General features: G+C 41.4%; 1 protein-coding gene across 1 annotated transcript in view; it reads left to right on the top strand.

Moving 5' to 3' along the window:
- cacna1ba (calcium channel, voltage-dependent, N type, alpha 1B subunit, a) overlaps positions 1 to 17,932 on the top strand; it is a 721,116-nt gene that overhangs the window by 481,108 nt on the left and 222,076 nt on the right. The window contains exon 10 of the mRNA XM_078550316.1: positions 16,820 to 16,935. Coding sequence (XP_078406442.1) covers positions 16,820 to 16,935 — 116 coding nt within the window. The remainder of the gene's footprint in view (positions 1 to 16,819; positions 16,936 to 17,932) is intronic.

A 17,932-nucleotide genomic window follows, 5' to 3' on the forward strand; every position in this document is an offset into this window, starting at 1 on the left:
TTTGTGCTTCTCGGCAATTGCCATGCAAACCTTACCTGGGAACTTCCGATAGGAATTCCCCATTGCATCGTCGGGGTGCTCCCCCAAAGACGCCGCTGGGGAGCTTGGAAGTTAGTGCCCTAAGTAAATTTGCCTTAGAGTGCATTTGCATTAGAGTGATACTGCTGATCTGTGTATAGGATCTGGATCTTATGAAGTTACGTCTCATGGTGGAAGTATGAAATTGAAGGTCTGACTGCCTGGCGCTGCTCAGATCAAGAGTGTACAGCTTGCTTAGCGAATGTAATATATTTTAGGTACCATGGGCCAATGGCGTCAGGACCCCATATGGGCGCGATTCAAAAATCATGGTCCCAGAGATCGTCTCTAGATCCCGACGCTTCCAGGACAGTGTACAATTTTCAAAGTGCTAGCGGCCAAGAGGGAATGGGGAATCTATTCACCACAAATTAAGGGCCCATTAAGCTCCTTTAGGAGCTTATGAATGGGTTGGGGAGGGTCAGGATAGGATTTTCAAAGGACAATTCAGTAAACCTGAACAGTCTTGTGCACTGGGGACATCAGAAAGTTTATTTTTATTTGTTGAAAGCTGTTGTTTCATGGGCCAATTTGCACCAGGTTGACCAGAGTACCTTCATTTTCCCTGAATGGCCACTTTCCTCTGCATTAACGCTGTTGGCCCCCTGAGAAGCTGCCTGCTCTCTTTGGCAAGGCAGTGGCGGGCCCCATCATGGCTGCCATCTGCCTTTGCCATTGGAGCCGGACAGGCAGCCCTTGCCTCCTAGAGGTGCTCAGTGCCACTGATTGGGTGTTGAGCTTGCCTTCAGTCCAATTAGGGCATTTGCATATAAAAGCAGCATCAAGCAAGGGACACATCACGGTGCTGTGTCAGGACCTGAAATTCACCTGGGCACCAGGTTCCCAATCTTACTTTGAAAATCTAGCCCCATGTCTCTCTGAAATATACAATGGTGCATTTAAGCTACAACTATAGTGTTGCAGTGAAGTGATATTTACTTTGTACTGACACTGCACTTAAAATGTAAATATAAGCTAAATCCAAAAGCTAGGGCTACTTAGCTCAGATAGTTAGAAATTGATGCTTAATAATGCCGATGGCATGAGTTCAGCCCCCGTACTAACTGAGGTAGTTCTTGGGCCCTGCCTCATCGCCCCATTGTGATAATGGCATCATGGAAAGGCTACCGAGAATGCTAACGAAGGGAGAGGGAGAAATCCAAAACTGTTTCATATAATCAAATGATCTGCTTTGAAGTGTAGACACTGTTGTTTCGTTTATTGTTATGCAATGCCTTTACTGCAGTCTTTGCATAGATCAGCTAACATAATAGAAGCCAGGAATCAATATGGCTTCATTAGTAACAGGGCCATTGTGGGATTGTAGAGCAGCTGTTTTAAAGCACCACTTCTACTCAATTTATAATTAAAGTGAACACGAAAGTTTCTTTTTAGAGGTCTTATTGTTTCAGAGTGGGGGAAAGTCAAAAAACATATCTTGAATACAGCAATAAAGGTGAAAGATTGAAATTGAAAATGTATAAGAAATAGAGGGGGTGATATTCAACTACAGCCGCCCATTTTGCACAAGTTAAACAGGTGTTAGGCCTTTAAAGTTTTTATCATTCCTGATCAGGACCAGAAATACACAGAAGACCATATGAGCATGGGTGAATTTTAGTCATCCAGGTTGTGTGTCTGAAACAGGTCTTAAACTCCTTAAATGTGCAAATCAAAGACCGCTGCTGGTCATACCCTGAATGTGGTATTCAGGTATAAAAACTGGGTGAGCTCATGCTCCAGGGCTTTGCATTTATCTGGAATTGCAGATGCTGTAGGTGCTTTCTAGCATCTCTCCTTGATTAATCTGAACCTTTTAACAGGGAGTTTTAAAAAGAAACATGCCATTAAACATTACCCTGCCCAACCTTAATTGCTGCAGCAAAGCCAAGATGTCTTAAAAAATTTATACCAGAGAGCTTATATGTAATACTCTGAATTCAACTTTGTCGAAAGGGAAGTATCTGTAGAGCCTATTTCCAGTGGAACAATGGTGAGCTGCATCCACACTTTTAAAAAAGCCATACTTAAATCCCATTAAAAATATCAAGATCTATTTTGGCCAAGCTCACTTTTAATCATAATCCTTTTCAGATGATTACATCGACATCTATTGCAAAAAGGAATGACATAGTCGAGGGTTACAATGAGAATAGTAACATATCTTATGAAATATGCTTATTATGATCCTGTGATAGTGTAATCTAATAATTGAGGAAATTTTTATCTTGAAATCCAAATACTGTTAAGCCATCTCTCCTTGAGACAATTCTAGCTCAAATTACTGTTGCAGTGTTTTCAAGCATTGCTCACAGTACTGAAGCTAATGGTTGGGCAGATTATCTACCTTACAATTCTAAGTGATAGTGAAGGAAGAACAACTTCCTGATGAGATTCGAATTGCTCACAACACCCTCTACCTCCTGGTGATGCTTCTTTTGACTAACCAGGGTACAGTGGATAGGAAAATACAATGAAATATACGTCATCAGTGGGGCCTTTGCAAAGAGGTAACAGGTTTAGCCTTTGAGAAGTGAAATTACTTGATGATAAATCCCTTCGATACAAAATAGAACACAAAAAATAGGAACTTGCAGTTAAGTATAATAGCCCTGTAATAGAATTGTAGTCATCTATTTTTTTCTTTGAAAAGGTAGATTGCTGTATTGCTGAAGCTAATGATATTCCAAAATGCTAGTGAGAAGGTAGCTTGGGCCCAATAAGCTAGGACAGCACCAATCAAAAAGTGGTATTTTGCCACTTTTTGGCATTTTACTTTCTTACTTTCCCCTGTCCACAAAGGGGACCATTGAAGCCCTTAGCTTTTTATTAGAAACTATTTGAACCAATTTTAGGAAGAGATGGACTCAAACTCCATAGCTTCAGCAACAATGCAAGGCCACTGTCACTTTGCAATGACACTGAATCTAAGATGTAAGTTGGGTGCCAAGACCCAAACTGCCTCTCAGGCAAAGCAGAAGTTAGAGCCTGTCCTCCAGGGCATCTCATTTTGCTTCATTCAGTGTTAGGTCAGGCCTGGACAATAGAATTTTAAAATATGATTCTTTGGTAGTAAGAAGAAGTTGAAAAAACCATTGTGCATAGTATGTAGATTTTAACAACAGGACAATTTGTAAACATGTAATGGCCTTTTCTCAATTTTACCACACCATGTGCTAAAGTAGAGTTCAGTTCTGAAATTCTGCCAAACCTCAAGATCTTACATGAAGTTAGAGGGTTAGTTCCATCAGGGTTAATGCTGAAGCTACTTTGAACAACTTACTGATGTTTCATTTTCTTAAATTGTCGATAAAATGTTAAAACAAGCTCATAATAAAAAGTGAAAGAGCATTTAATGATGTACACAAGGCTATGGTACAGAGGGCCTTTTGAAAAGGTGAAAAGAGTTTGAATTTGTGAGTGAGGCTAACTTTAGACGTGCCTGTTTAAGACTTCCTGGAAAGCAACAGTACTTTTCCAAAGTATTATCATCTAGAATTGTTGGCTGTAAAAAAACATGCAGGTGGAGGCATCCTGGCCTCTTCTGGAATGTCATCAGAAAGATGTTCCATATTGCTGACAGAAAATAAGGAAATTCAATAACTCTATATTGTGTTCATTCTTGAAAGGAAGTTCTTCACTGTGCAGTGATGTGAGGGTTATCCCCAGAAGACATTTTCTGGACTCTGAGTAAGATTCGTTGCATAATTTTTGAACAGTTGAATGATTTCCGCTGGGAAGGGAAGGCATTGTGGCACTGTAAATGTGAAGAGGAACTGGCAGATGAGGGATTGTGGGATTGATAGAATATGTATCAGTTGGAGTTGATAATATTGTGAATCAAATTAAATATAGGGCAGAATTTTCTGCCTTCTGGGCGGGCGGGTCCAAACCAATCTCCGGCAGGCAGGGAGCTGATCCCTGCCGGAGAAGTGGGCCCCGCTGCCATTTTACGTGGGCGGGCCAATTAAGGCCCACCCAGCGTGACGTCCGGCGGGAAGTGCTATGCGCTTCCTGTGTGGGAGGGGGGGGATTTCCCAAAAGCGAGAGTGCGCTCTTTCGCGCATGCACACGAAAGGGCGCACATCTCCCTGAGGCTAAGTGCTGCCTCAGGCAGATCGCTGAAAGTTCTAAAAACAAAAAAAAATCCTTAACATGTCTCCCTCATGTGACAATGTCACATGAGATGGGACATGTTCATAATTTACACTAAAACTTTATTAAACTTTTTAAATCCCCACATGAAACCTCATCCTGCCGGTGGATGAGGTTTCATGTTTTTTCTATTCCCCGCCCGGGCTCCTGGCCTGCCCACCAACCTTAAGGTTAGATGGGCAGGTCCTTTAATTGTTTTAATGATCCAGTCAATGGCCTCAATTGGCCATTGACAGGTCGGCGGGCCCGCAGCTGATATGGCTGTGCCCCCGCCTTCCTGAAGATTTGAATGGGGCAGAATGATGTAAGGGGTTAACCCCGACGTCATCCCGTGTCATTTTACGCGTCGGCGAGCGGGTCCCGCCCCCTGCTCGCCGATGGCAAAATTCAGCCCATAGAGTTTAAAGCAAAGAGTAAGGATCCCTTGGGCAGGAATCTTCCGCTCTGAAGTCTAAGTTCAGTGGCACGTGGAAGTGGGAGTGATACCCGCTGGGGGATGGGACGGCTGAACACGCATGATCTCACACTGTTCAGCTTATTAATTATTCATTCGTGTGGAGTACAGCGAATCTTGTGGCAGAGGTGGGCAGGAAGCCACCATCCCTGCCGTTACCTCATGGGATCGAAGATCCTGGTGCCATATTTAAAGGGCACCCGGACAGCCATTCACTCACTGCAGGTCAGGCGCTCCGAATAATTCGTCCAGGTTCCTTGCAGCTGCAGCTCACCTTGGAGTAGTTGGCAGACGTGAGAAACCACATCCCGGGACATATGAGGTGCCTCCGGCATTGCCTCTTGCTCACCTCCAGTTAAGACCACCACCTGCGATACACCCATAATTGGGCCAGTGGTCGCCATTGCAGTGAACTGGGTTTGCCAGCATCGCGACCTTCTTGAGGCCCTGCTGCCTCTTGCTGCCAGGCCCTTGTTCCTGCTGGCACTGTGCCAACCTGCGATGAGCCCTACTTCTCCTCATCTGGATTAAAGCCAGTATGTATCAAGGCAGGGTTGCCTGTAGCCTAGATCATCGATGCCTCAATGGATCTGTGAGCGCACTAAAGTTAACTTGTAAGCTCACAAGTGAGCTTATCCTTTAAAGGTTTCCCTCCGTCTCAAAGCCACCAGACCAGTGCCAAGCCATCTGTCTACTCCCTGTCCGTGACCACACCACCCCATGAAGACTTCACCTACCAAACTATCACCGTGGACCTGCCATCCTACTGTATTCCTCTGTGACTGTTCCCTCCTATTACCAGCATCCTGAGCTCAAACCCCACAACCCCACCTTCGACACCACCGACCCCACTCTCAAAGACACTCCCCCATCTCCTTCCCTCTACCCTCTTCCCACCCCCCCTTCTCCACATAGCCTGCCTCCCCTGTCCAACCTTTGCATCACCCTACCCTGCCTTGCAGCCTTCACCTGCCTCCCCTGTCCAACTTTGCTCCACCCTAGCCACCTTCCCCCCCTGCCAGCCTTTGTCTACCTCCCATGCCCAGCCTTGGCACAGTTTTTGCTACTGGCACTCGATGTGAGTGAAGTTATGCATGGTGCCCAAGAAGGCGAAAACAATGTCTACTGAGCTCAAAGGGGTGGAAGAAGTGAAGTTCACCAGTTGCACGCCACTTATATACATTCCAATTTCTCGCTGGTGCAGAATTTAATTTGGAGGGGGAGCTTGATTCCAGTGATGTGGTCTTTTAATGAGCATGCATGAGATACTAATGAACGCAAGAGGGCTTCTCGACATTTTTCATCGGAAAGCTCCACCTGACATTAACCCCCCTTTATTGACCCAAAAACATAATTTCTGCAGTTCGTCCCACCATCCGGAAACAGACTTTTAGCCTCCCACGAAATTAAGTGCCCCCACCCGCCATGATTCCCGGCAGGACAGGAAGATTCCATCCTAGATCTCTGTTGTTCCATTTTCTTTACTTTTTAATGTTGTGGATGTCACATCTTTGTTCTCAAAATTATTGACTGTTTCATAGCTTAGCATTAAGTTGCAACTTTCTGCCCATCTAATTAATGAAGCTTCTGGTATGCTTCATCTTAACTGACGAAATTTGAATAGGCCAGTTTGATTCCAAGGACCACTGTAGTAAAGAGAGACAGACTTGGATTTACATAGCGCCTTTCGCGACCTCGGGACATCCCAAAGCACTTTACAGACAATGAGGTATTTTTGAAGTGTAGTCAGTGTTGCAATATAGGAAATGCTGCAGTCAATTTGTGCACAGCAAGGTCCCACAAACAACTATGTGATAATAACCAGATAATCTGTTTATTGTGACTTGGATAAACAATGGCCAGAACACTGGTGAGAGCTTCTCTGCTCTTCTCTGGAATAATCTCATGGGATCTTTTATGTGCACCTGACAGAACAGACAAGGCCTTAGTTTAACATCTCATCTAGAAGTGTTCAGCACAGTTCAAATGAGATTGCCCACAGAGTTTAACCCTTCCATCTGTTCCGTACTTTTGTTATAGAAAGCCATTGCTGCTGTATGGACTTTGAACTCTGCTTCATGCAGCTACTGTAGACCCAAATGAATTTGGAAATCATGACCCTCTTGTAATAGAAGCTATTGAACAACATATTTTACAACTTCTTTAAATTAAACCAAGTTTTTGAGAAATAAGACCATGAGCAATGTATTAGAAAATAACCATTAGACCACTAATATTAATTATAGTTTCCACTCAGATCTCATGTTAACTTGATTTAGTATGGTTTTTGGCCAAACAGCCTTTTCTTAGCAACAAGATTTATGGGTAAACAGACTAATTTTACTTTTATTGCAAAACAATGTTGAATAACATGAGTAAGATTAATTGCTCTTGAACTCTACTAGGAAATAAAGGATTTTAGAGCTGAATGTTGAAGCATTCTGAATATTTTTTAATGAGTATTGCTGTATCTGGGAGTTAAGACAGCTTTGTCAGGAATGAACTCCTTGTGAATTGCAGTTTAAATAACTTCCACATGAATCTTATTTCAATGCAAACTGTTGTGATGTTGGTTTTTAGTTAACTTTCATATAGAGGCTACAATTTTCTAGTGTCAAACATCATTTATCATTTATTGATACACTGTGATACAATAGTTCAAAAAACGTGCAAAAAACATGGTAAACATGCAAAGGGACAGAGAGCAGAAGGGTGGTGATGAACTTTTCAGACTGTGAGGGGAGAAGTATACAGTGATGTCTCCCAGAGGTTTAGTACTAGGACCACCGCTCTTTCTGATATATGGTAATAACCTGGCCTTAGGTATATGAGACATCATTTCGAAGTTTTCAGATAACATGAAACTGGGAAATGCAGTAAACAGGGAGGAGGAAAGTCACAGATACAGGACATAGACAGTCTGGTGAAATGGAGAGACACATGATCAATGCATTTTAATGCAGGAAAGTGTGAATGAAGGAAAAGTGGGAAAACTGATTTTGGAAAGAAGAATGAGGTGATATAAACTAATTAGTACAATTTACAATGGTATGTCAAAGAGTGCAAATACCTGCACTCATTGAATATGGGAAGACAGGTTGATGAGACTGTTAAAAAAAGCATATAGACTCCTTGGCTTTATAAAAAGAGGGTTAACATACAGAAGCAAATAAGTTATGCTAAACCTGTATAAACCACTGCTTAGGCCTCAGCTATTGTAGTGTGTCCAGTTCTGGGCACCACATTTTAGGGAAGGTGCCAAGGCCTTGGAGAGGGTCCAGAGGAGATCTGCTTGAGCGGTACCAGGGATGAGGGACTTCAGTTGTGTGGAATGATTAAAGAAGCTGGAATTGTTTTCTTTAGAGCAAAGAAAGTTAAGGGGAAGTTTAATAGTGGTTTTCATATTTTTGAGGGGTTTTGGTTAAGAGTACATAGGGGAAAACTGTTTTTACAAGTAGGAAAGGTGATAACCAAAGGCCTAAAATTAGTTCACAAAATAACCAGAAGGGAGATGAGAATTTTTCTACGCAGTGAGTTGTTAAGATCTGGAATCTGCTGCCTTGTAGACACCGATTCAATAGTAACTTTCAAAAGGGTATTGGAAAATAACTAGAAAAGGAAAAATTTACAGGACTACGAGGAAAGAGCAGGAGAGTTGGACTAATTGGACTCCACTTTCAAAGAGCTAGCACAGGCAGGATGGGCTGAATGACCTCCTCTGTGCTGTATAATTCTGCGACTCTTGAATGTATGCTTTCTGAGACACTGTAGCAGGCAAAAATGCCTTGTGAGGCTTTCACATCATTGTTAATGAGATTACTCTCGTGGAAGAGATAATATAGATTAATCTTTGCAATCAGCTGTTTTTCACAATTGTTCGTATAGTATTCAGTTTGTATTTAAACTTCGTGCTGTGGGAATGAATTAAGCAAACTGTATTGATGTCCATAATTGCTCCAATAAGGCAAACTATCACAAATTTACAAATAATACCTTCATCAATTAATTGCATTCTCTTCTTCAAAGTGACAAATGGAATTATCTGACACACATACAATATCTTTAATATAATTATAGTAGTTTTTTATGCCTTCTAGATTTGATAGAGCTGGAGAGGAGATTAGGTTAAGCAGGACACATACTAATATAATCTGACAGAAATCACTTTGATATTGAGAAAATTACATTTTGTTGACATTGTCCCAGGCCCAATGGCAAAAAATTGCAGTCTCAACTCAAAAAATGAGAATCTGAATTCCAGCCATGACAGGTGTTCAAATCTGTTCACAATTATTTCATGAGTGCCACCCCAGAGAAAACCACCCCCCAATAATGATGCATGGCATAAAATTGATGGGGTCTGCAGAAGAGCAGGGTTGGCAAACCAGATTGTTGTCCTCTCAGCAATAAAGGAGAAGTATAATGGGGAGTCTAGCTGTGAGACCTGAAAATAAGAATAAAAACTTTCATTTGTATAAAATGCTTCACAGCCCCAGGGCATTGCAAAGCACTTCATAGCTAATGAGTTAATATATAAATGCAGTCACTGCTGTTTTTTGGACAAGCACAGCAGCCAATTTCCAAACAGCCATGTCCCACAAACAGAATTGAAATAAATGACCAGTTAATCAAGTCTTCTTTTGGTGGTGTTTGAGGGATTAATGTTGGCCAGGACTCCCCTGCTCATCTTTCAATAGTGCTGTGGGATCATTTATATTCATCTGAAGAGATAGATAAGGCCTTTGTTTAAGGCCTCATTAGAAAGCCAGCATACATAATGAGGCCTGGCTGAGAGCCCAGACATTACTACTTTTGTTGTAAGGAAAACATTGCTTGATTGACAGCTCTGCAACTGATGTATACCACTAATTTCATAATATTTATTTACACAACGTTAAGTGGTTTCAAGGGCTTGTAGTTTTTATTATCGATACCCTAAAGTGACTGCATGTCTGACCTGTTTATTGCCTTTGTGAAATGACTTTTTTTTTAACATAATGGAAAGTAACGAATGAATTACTTTTTTTTAACATATTCTGCTATCACTGTAGGGTATAGTGGGTCAATGGGCATGGAAGTGGCATAGCTTAGCATTGGGGGCATGGGGTTGGGTGAAGGGGCATAGATTGGCATTGGGGTATGAAGGGACCATTGGGGTAGGTGGGGGCATAAGGTGGCATGGATGGGGCATGGGGAGTATTTGGAAGGTGAGGGGGTGTGAAGGTTGAAGGCTGAAGGGTCTTTGTTTTATTGTTTTAACTGGGATGATGTCCCACAGTACAGAGACAGGCCTTTTAATCAGCCCGCCTCTGCACTCGGCAGCCCCTGTGGCTGCCTCTGACCTCTTTGCTGGGTTGGCTGGCCCGATCCCAGCCCACATCCATCCCCCAGAAATGAAGATCATGTCTTTGCGGGCACTTGCTCCCGAGGCCAAGTTGGGAATTATTCCGACTGCCATTACTTGGCTGAAGGATGAAAGTTCAGGACCTTGTCTCTGTTTGGGGATGAGGATTGGTGGCTGGAAAGCACAATTTCTAGTCATCTATGCTCAATACTTTTCAAAGCTTGGTCTATAAGCAAAAACTTATTTTAAGTATCTTCCCTGAAAAATGTAGCAGGTAACTGTTAAACTGAGCATCTAAATGAAAATAATGCTTCATTTTATTCTAAAAGAAATTGGAAATTGTAATGGAACCTGTTGCACTGATTGCTATATTAATGGCAAAGGCCCAAATTCGCTTTCAAAATAATGATCGCCATCGACCTTATTTATGTGTGAATGCTACCGCAACATCGAGCCAGGACAGATACACAAAAATCCAAAAATTGCTTTTGGAGATGCACCGCTCCATTGTTAGCTTCACGAAAATGGCATCTTGCTGGCAGTCTGATTGGTTGAAGAGATACACAGTTGCTTTCCCTGTTGACTCAGATCCCATGTTATGAGGATGCCACACTGTTTTCTTCTCAGACTCTCAACAATTTGCAGCACAAAATATCAGGGCGATTAAATGGGCAAGAACAAATTAATCAACAGCATTTGTCGCCCTGCAATCTTTGCGCCAGTGGGCAGGATTTTCTAGTCCCGCCCACTGCGGGAATCGTCGCGGCGGGCAGGTCCAGAAAATCCCGCCCAATGTTTTTAAGGAGTGTCAAAGTAATAAATGTTTGACAAAAGCAACTTCAACAGCGAAATGGTTTGAAGAACACTATTAGCGGATTTCTTAGTCACAACCTTCAGTTAGTTCAGTATCAGTAACTCTGCTTATGATTCATATAATAACAAGCTTTATTACAATGACTGATTTGCTCTTCCATTTCTATAAAATGCCATACAAATAATGCAACTGAGTTTCCAGGTTCCAAACAATTCCGAGAATGCTGTCTGGTGTCCAGGAGCGATCAGCTCCTGCCCTCATGTCCTCTGCCTGACTCTCACGCCTGATGAGATGAAAGCAGACCTGGCTGTATCCTTACACCGTAGTGCGACCTTGGTTGATCGTGCTATATTATGTAGGCATAAATAAGTGGATTGCATGTTTAGCCGAGGCGACATTTTTAGGTACAGTATTTACCCAGCTTATAATCTTTTCAGTCTCTGCCTTTGCACTCCAAAATGCGTTTATAATACAGTCAGTGTTTATCCCATTCTCAAGACCTGGGTTTTCATGCTCTGCTCTTGCATTTACAAACCGTCCATTGTTTCTACAGTAAATCAAGACAAGATTAATATTTCCTTTTCTCGCCCATTAATTCTCCAACTAAAAATGCTAAAAGAAAGGAATGCTGTGGTAGATTAATTTTTAAAATATATTATTTCAAAACAATCTGAGAATCTTGAGTCATTCATTTCCTATGTGACCATTTGCTTTTCCAATTCATCTCCACTTATTTTGGATCATTTGGTATTTTACTTGTCTCAGTGTGGTACTTTGTTGCATGTATGTATGAAGTGATAAACTCTTTGAGGTGCTTTGGCCTAGTACTGCATTCTGAGATTAGAGTATATCCACAGCAGGGTATCTTCTTCATAGGGAATTGACTATCTAGGCATTTGGATGTGCACTATGATCTGCTGCACCCTTTTCTCAATTGTCTCTGTCCATTCAGGGCATAGAAATCTCTATTAAGCATTGAACTTAAAAAAGTTACTGTTTGAACATATACATCAGTTTTCCAATGACCTTGCCCCTTATTTGTGACTAACTGAAAGGCTCTGGACTTTCGTGTCCAGATATCACTTGAAAGTCTCCTTGCTCTTCTACAACTATCCCTTCAAACCTTTCATCTAAACTAATCTCTGCCCCAACACTGGCCACATTCCTGGCCTTGATCATAAAATTCTCAGTCCCTTCATGGCCTTGTTCCTCCCCATCTTTGTAATCTCCTGCAGCCCTACAACTCTTCGATATCATGTGCTCCTCCAATTCTGGCCTCTTGTACATTCATTACTTTAATCAATTCATCAGTGGTGGCTGTGTCTTCCACTGCCAAACCTCTAGAGTCTGGAATTCTCTCCCTAAACCTTTCTGCCTCTATACCTTTCTTTCCTCCTTTAGGATGCCCCTTAAAACCTACCACTTGGACTAAGATTTTGGCCATCTGGCCTAAACCTTCTTCTGTAGCTTGGTGTCAAATTTTGCTTTATATCGCTTTTGTGAACAATCTTGGGAAGTTTTACAATGTTAAAGGTGCTATATAAATAGAATTGTTGTTGTTTTTCGGTATCTGATGTTATTGTACATTCAGCCATTAATCAATGAATAAGAAATCACAACTGGACCAACCTGCAGAAAATTGAAAGATTCAAATATCGCAGAATCACAGAATTGTTATGGTGTAGAAGGAAGCCATTCAGCCCATCGTGTCTGCACCGGTTCTCTGATCATTTTAACTTAGTGCCAATCTCCTGCCTTTTCCCCGTAACCCTGCACATCGTTTCTATTTAAATAACCATCCAATGCCCTCTTGAATGCCTCAATCGAACCTGCCTCCACCACACTCCCAGGCAGTGCATTCCAAACTCTAACTACCCAATGTGTGAAAAAGTTTTTTCTCACCTTGCATTTGCTTCTTTTTCAAAACACTTTAAAACTGTGCCCACTGGTTCTTGATCCGCTTACGAGTGGGAACAGTTTCTCCCTATCTACTCTGTCCAGACCCCTCATGATTTTGAAAACCTCTATCAAGTCTCCTCTTAGCCTTCTCCTCTCCAAGGAAAACAGTCTCAACTTCTCCAATCTTTCCTCATAACTGAAGTGTCTCATCCCTGGAACCATTCTCGTAAACTTCTTCTGCACTCCCTCCAATGCATTCACATCCTTCCTATAGTATGGCGCCCAGAACTGTACACAATACTCCAGCTGAGGTCTAACCAGTGTCTTATATAAGTTCATCATAGCCTCCCTACTCTTGTACTTTATGCCCCTATTAATGAAGCCTAGAATACCATACGCTTTAGAAACAGCTCCCTCTACCTGTCCTGCTACCTTTAATAACACAACCACAAGCAAAAACAAAAAATGCTGCGCAGCATCTGTGGAGAGAGAAACAAAGTTAATGTTTTCAGTCCGTATGACCCTTCTTCAGAGCTGAAGAGAAGTGGAAATGTGATGAAATTTATACTGTTTAAGGGGAGAGGGGTAGGTAGAGCTGATAGAAGGCAAACGATAGGTGGGGACAAAGGAGGGATTGACAATCTCTCCTTTTTTTGTTTCAGATTTTCAGCATTCGCAGTATTTTGCTTTTCTTACTGCCACCTTTAATGATTTATGTACATGTACACCCAGGTCCCTCTGCTCCTGCACGCCCTTTAGAATAGTATCCTTTATTTTACACTGTCTCTCCATATTTTTTGTACCAAAGTGTAATACCTCACACTTCTCCACATTGAACTTCATCTATCCTCTCTGTCAATGTGTCAATGTCCTTTGAAGTTCTACATTGTCCTCCACACAGTTTACAATTCTCTCAAGTTTTGTGTCATCCGCAAACTTTGAAATTTTCCCCTGCACACCAAGATCTAGATCATAATATATATCAGGAAAAGCAATACTGACCCCTGGGGAGCTCCACTACAGACCTTCTTCCAGCCTGAAAAATACTTATTAACCATTACTCTCTCTTTATTGTCCCTTAGCCAATTTTGTATCCACGTTGCTACTATCCCTTTTATTCATAATTTATAATTTTCCTCACAAGTCTATTGTGTGACACTGTATTGAATGCCTTTTGGAAGTCCATATACACCACATCAACAGCTTTGCCCTCATCAACCATTTCTGTTACCTCTTCAAAAAACTCCAGCTAGTTAGACATGATTTTCCTTTAACAAATCCATGCTGACTGTTCCGAATCAATCCATGTTTTTCCATGTGGCTATTAATTCTATCCCAAATAATTGCTTTTAGAAGTTTCCCACCACTGAAGTTAAACTGACTGGTCTGCAGGGCAGATCTTTACAACATTTTTGAACAAGAGCGTAATTTTTGCAATTCTCCAGTCCTCTGGCGCCTCCCCCAAATCCAGGAAACATTGAAAGATTATTGCCAGTGCTTCTGCAATTTCCACTCTCAATTCCTTCAAACTTTTGGATGCATCTCATCCGGTACTGGTGCCTTATCAACTTTTAAGTACTGACAGCTTATCCAATACTTCCTCCTTATGAATTTTAAACCCTTCTGGTGACTAAGGGCAGAATTTTCTGCCTGCCGGGCGGGCGGGTGGGCCTGACCCAATCTCCGGCGGGTGGGGAGCTGATCCCCGCTGGTGAAGTGGGCCCCGCCGCCATTTTACGTGGGCAGACCAATTAAAGCGCTATGCGCTTCCTATGTGGGCGGGGGGGGGGGGGGGATTCCCCAAAAGCGAGAGTGTGCTCTTGCGCGTATGCGCACGAAAGAGCGCACATCTCCCTGAGGCTAAGTGCTGTCTCAGGGAGATCGCTGACACTTTTAAAAACATCAAAAATAAAAATAAAAAATCCTTAACATGCTCCCCTCATGTGACAATGTCACATGAGATGGGACATGTTCATAAATTACACTAAAGCTTTATTAAACTGTTTAAATCGCTACATGAAACCTCATCCCGCCATTGGATGAGGTTTCATGTTTTTTCAGAACCCCGCCAGCCTTACGGTTGGACGCGCATGTCCTTTAATTGTTTTAATGATCCTGTCAATGGCCTCAATTGGCCATTGACGGGTCGGCGGGCCTGCAGCTGATTTTGCTGTGCCCCCACCTTCCTGAAAATTTAAATGGGGCGGGATGACATCGGGGACCCCCCGGACATCATCCCGCGTCATTTTACACGTCGGTGAGTGGGCCCCACCCACTGCTCCCCAACGGCAAAATTCTGCCCTAAGTTTCCTCCTCTGTCACCATGGCCTGGGCAGCATCTACCTCATAGGTATATACAGATGCAAAGTGTTCATTTAACAACTCAGCCATGCCTCTTGCCTCTATGTGTAAATCCCCTTTTTAGTCCCTAATCGGCCCAACTCTTCCTTTTACCACCTTTTTTTACTATTGATGTGCTTACTTTGGGATTTCCTTTTATGTTAGCTGCCAGTCTTTATCATAATCCCTCTTTGCTTCTCGTATTTACTTTTTCACATCCCTCCTGAACCTTCTGTATTCAGCTTGGTTCTCAATTGTATTTGCTGCCTGACACCTGTCATAAGCACACTTTTCCTTCTTCAACTTAATTTCTATCTCCTTTGTCATCCAGGGAGCTCTGGATTTATTTGTCCAACCCTTCCCTTTTGAGGGAACACACCTTGACTGTGCCCAAACCATCTCCTCTTTAAAGGTAGCCCATTGTTCAGCTACTGTTTTTCCTGCCAACCTTTGGTTCCAGTCTATCTGGCCCAGCTCCGTTCTTGATGTGTTTAGACTAATAGAGACTGAAAATTCTATAAAAAGCAGGATTTCAAAGAATTTAGGATGTTATTTTTATTGGGATGTTCTTTTTAAAAAGACTGATGCTATTTATTTCCCCATTTACTGTGCTGGTACCGATTACTATCACTTAGCTGTCTTCACTGAGAAGTTGGAGTGATTGCCAGTCTTGTGTGACCGACACTAATACTTGATGGTCAGATTTATAGCAATATAGGGAACGCTTTTCCGAATAGTTCCCCGTCTAGCTCGTAACTAATGAAAGATAAATACTTGACCAATAAACTTAGACCAGTTGAGGTGACAGGTAGTGCTAGTACTAAATCCCTCAAAATCAAAGTCAATCTCATGGGTTATTCAGCTCCCAAAAATATTATGCTTTGCATCTTCTCTGTATATTTTTTCTTTGTACATTTTTATGTCTGATGTACAGTATCTTTGTTAAAATCAAGTTAAGAGTAAATTATTCAGAAAATGTATTATTGAGCATCATTGCTCAAAATTTTGGATGTAACAATCGCACCCATTTCTTTTGCAAAAATGCTCCTTAATCCTTCTAAAGGTGCAATAAGCAAACACTTTGGAAGCTGCCACCTGGTACAAATAGATTGCTTTGTTTCACATTCAAGTGAGCATACAGAATGGCAATGCTGATTGAGCTCATCTAATTCAAGCAGTACAAGGTGTCTTTATCTAATGGTAGAAGATACATGCTTCTCCACATCAATGGTTTTGATTAATAGGCTTAAAAAAGCATAGTCTCTAACAGTTCTTCCAGCCATTCTGACCTTTTTTTTCATCCACAAAAGCCTGGCTGACTGCACAGCATTGTGTTTCAAACAACCTCTCTACCAGTCCATATCGCAATTGAAATCTTGCTTCGTATTCACTGATAAAAATGATCTAATATTTTCCAATGCAAGGGGTGTGAGGTACTTTATTGATGGCCAAGGGAGGTCAGTAAATTACTTAATTACAGTCTACAGAGAAACATCATCAAAGCTAGCTCATTAATATCTCAACTACTTATTGATTCAGCCTTTTTTAAAAAAACTAGAATCGAACATTAAAAGCACAGTAACTCTTTTTGTTCAAATCCTTTCTGTGAACAACTGGTCAAAAAACCTTGAAACATGACAATTATCTCTCATACTTTGTTTCACAATGTGTTGTATTACTCAATTTACTCATTTTTGTACCACAAGACAAGAAAAGACCTATTTTTACCTTGCAGTGAGTTTGCTAAAGAACGCGAAAGGGTGGAGAACAGGCGTGCATTTCTAAAATTAAGACGACAACAACAGATAGAGCAAGAATTCAACAGATATCTGCGCTGGATCCATATAGCAGGTAAACTTGTCAAGTCCAAAGTTGGGATGTTTGTTTCTGTTGAGAAAATTTTAACACCTCAAGTTATAAACCCATTATTGCGGAATTACATATTGTCTATAGGAATCTCATTGACCAATCTTCTTGGTTTCCTATTGACCATTGTTCCACAGATATGGAGGTCTTAAGATTACAACATGCAAATTGAGGGATGCTAGATTTCTGTAATGTAGCTGGGTGCAGACCTAGAGGAGAGAGATGGCGTTAAAGCAAGAGAAGCCTCAAGTTATAAATAATCGTGGACATTTTAACTGATTCCATTTTTTCTCAGTTTGTTCTCACTTGTGTGCAGATAGAAGCATCCAGAAACATGCTCAATACAATGCAAAAAAAAAAATCTAATTGTGAGTTGAGAGCACTGATTAGAAATTTAGATTTATTAGTATTTAACACTTTGTCTGACAGGAGAGAGGAATAACCCAGTGAATGTAGTGGTACAGAGGAAAGCCAGCAGAAAGGAAAACTCAAGGTACTGAGTTGAATTACACCACAAAGGCTATCACTGATGATGAGAATATTACTTATATAGAGTCCATGGAAAAACATCATCAAAGCTACATCATTAGCATCTTAACCACTTATTGTCTCGGCCCTTTTATTACCTGGAACTCAACATTAATAATGGCTCATTTTGTTCAAATCCATTCTGAGGACAAATGGCAAAGGTTGTCTTTCGTATCTATATGTAGCATTATCGTACTTTGTAGGGCTTTCTTTCCCATTTCTAGCTTAACATCACATATTGACAACACATCTGTTCAACATCAAAGATATCTCCCAGAGGTGCCTGATTTCTGTTCCTGTGTAGCGTTTTTGTGAGTACTGTGGATCTTTGAGAAAGTGCTCATGTACATTGATCTGATATGGAAGGATTTTACCTTACTGGGTTACTGATAGTATTATTTTTATGGGTTCTGTTTAAGGATTACCCAAAATTAAACTCTTGCGAATATATAGT

This window comes from Cetorhinus maximus, chromosome 10 (genome assembly GCF_964194155.1).
Source record: "Cetorhinus maximus chromosome 10, sCetMax3.hap1.1, whole genome shotgun sequence".
Classification (NCBI taxonomy): Eukaryota; Metazoa; Chordata; class Chondrichthyes; order Lamniformes; family Cetorhinidae; genus Cetorhinus; species Cetorhinus maximus.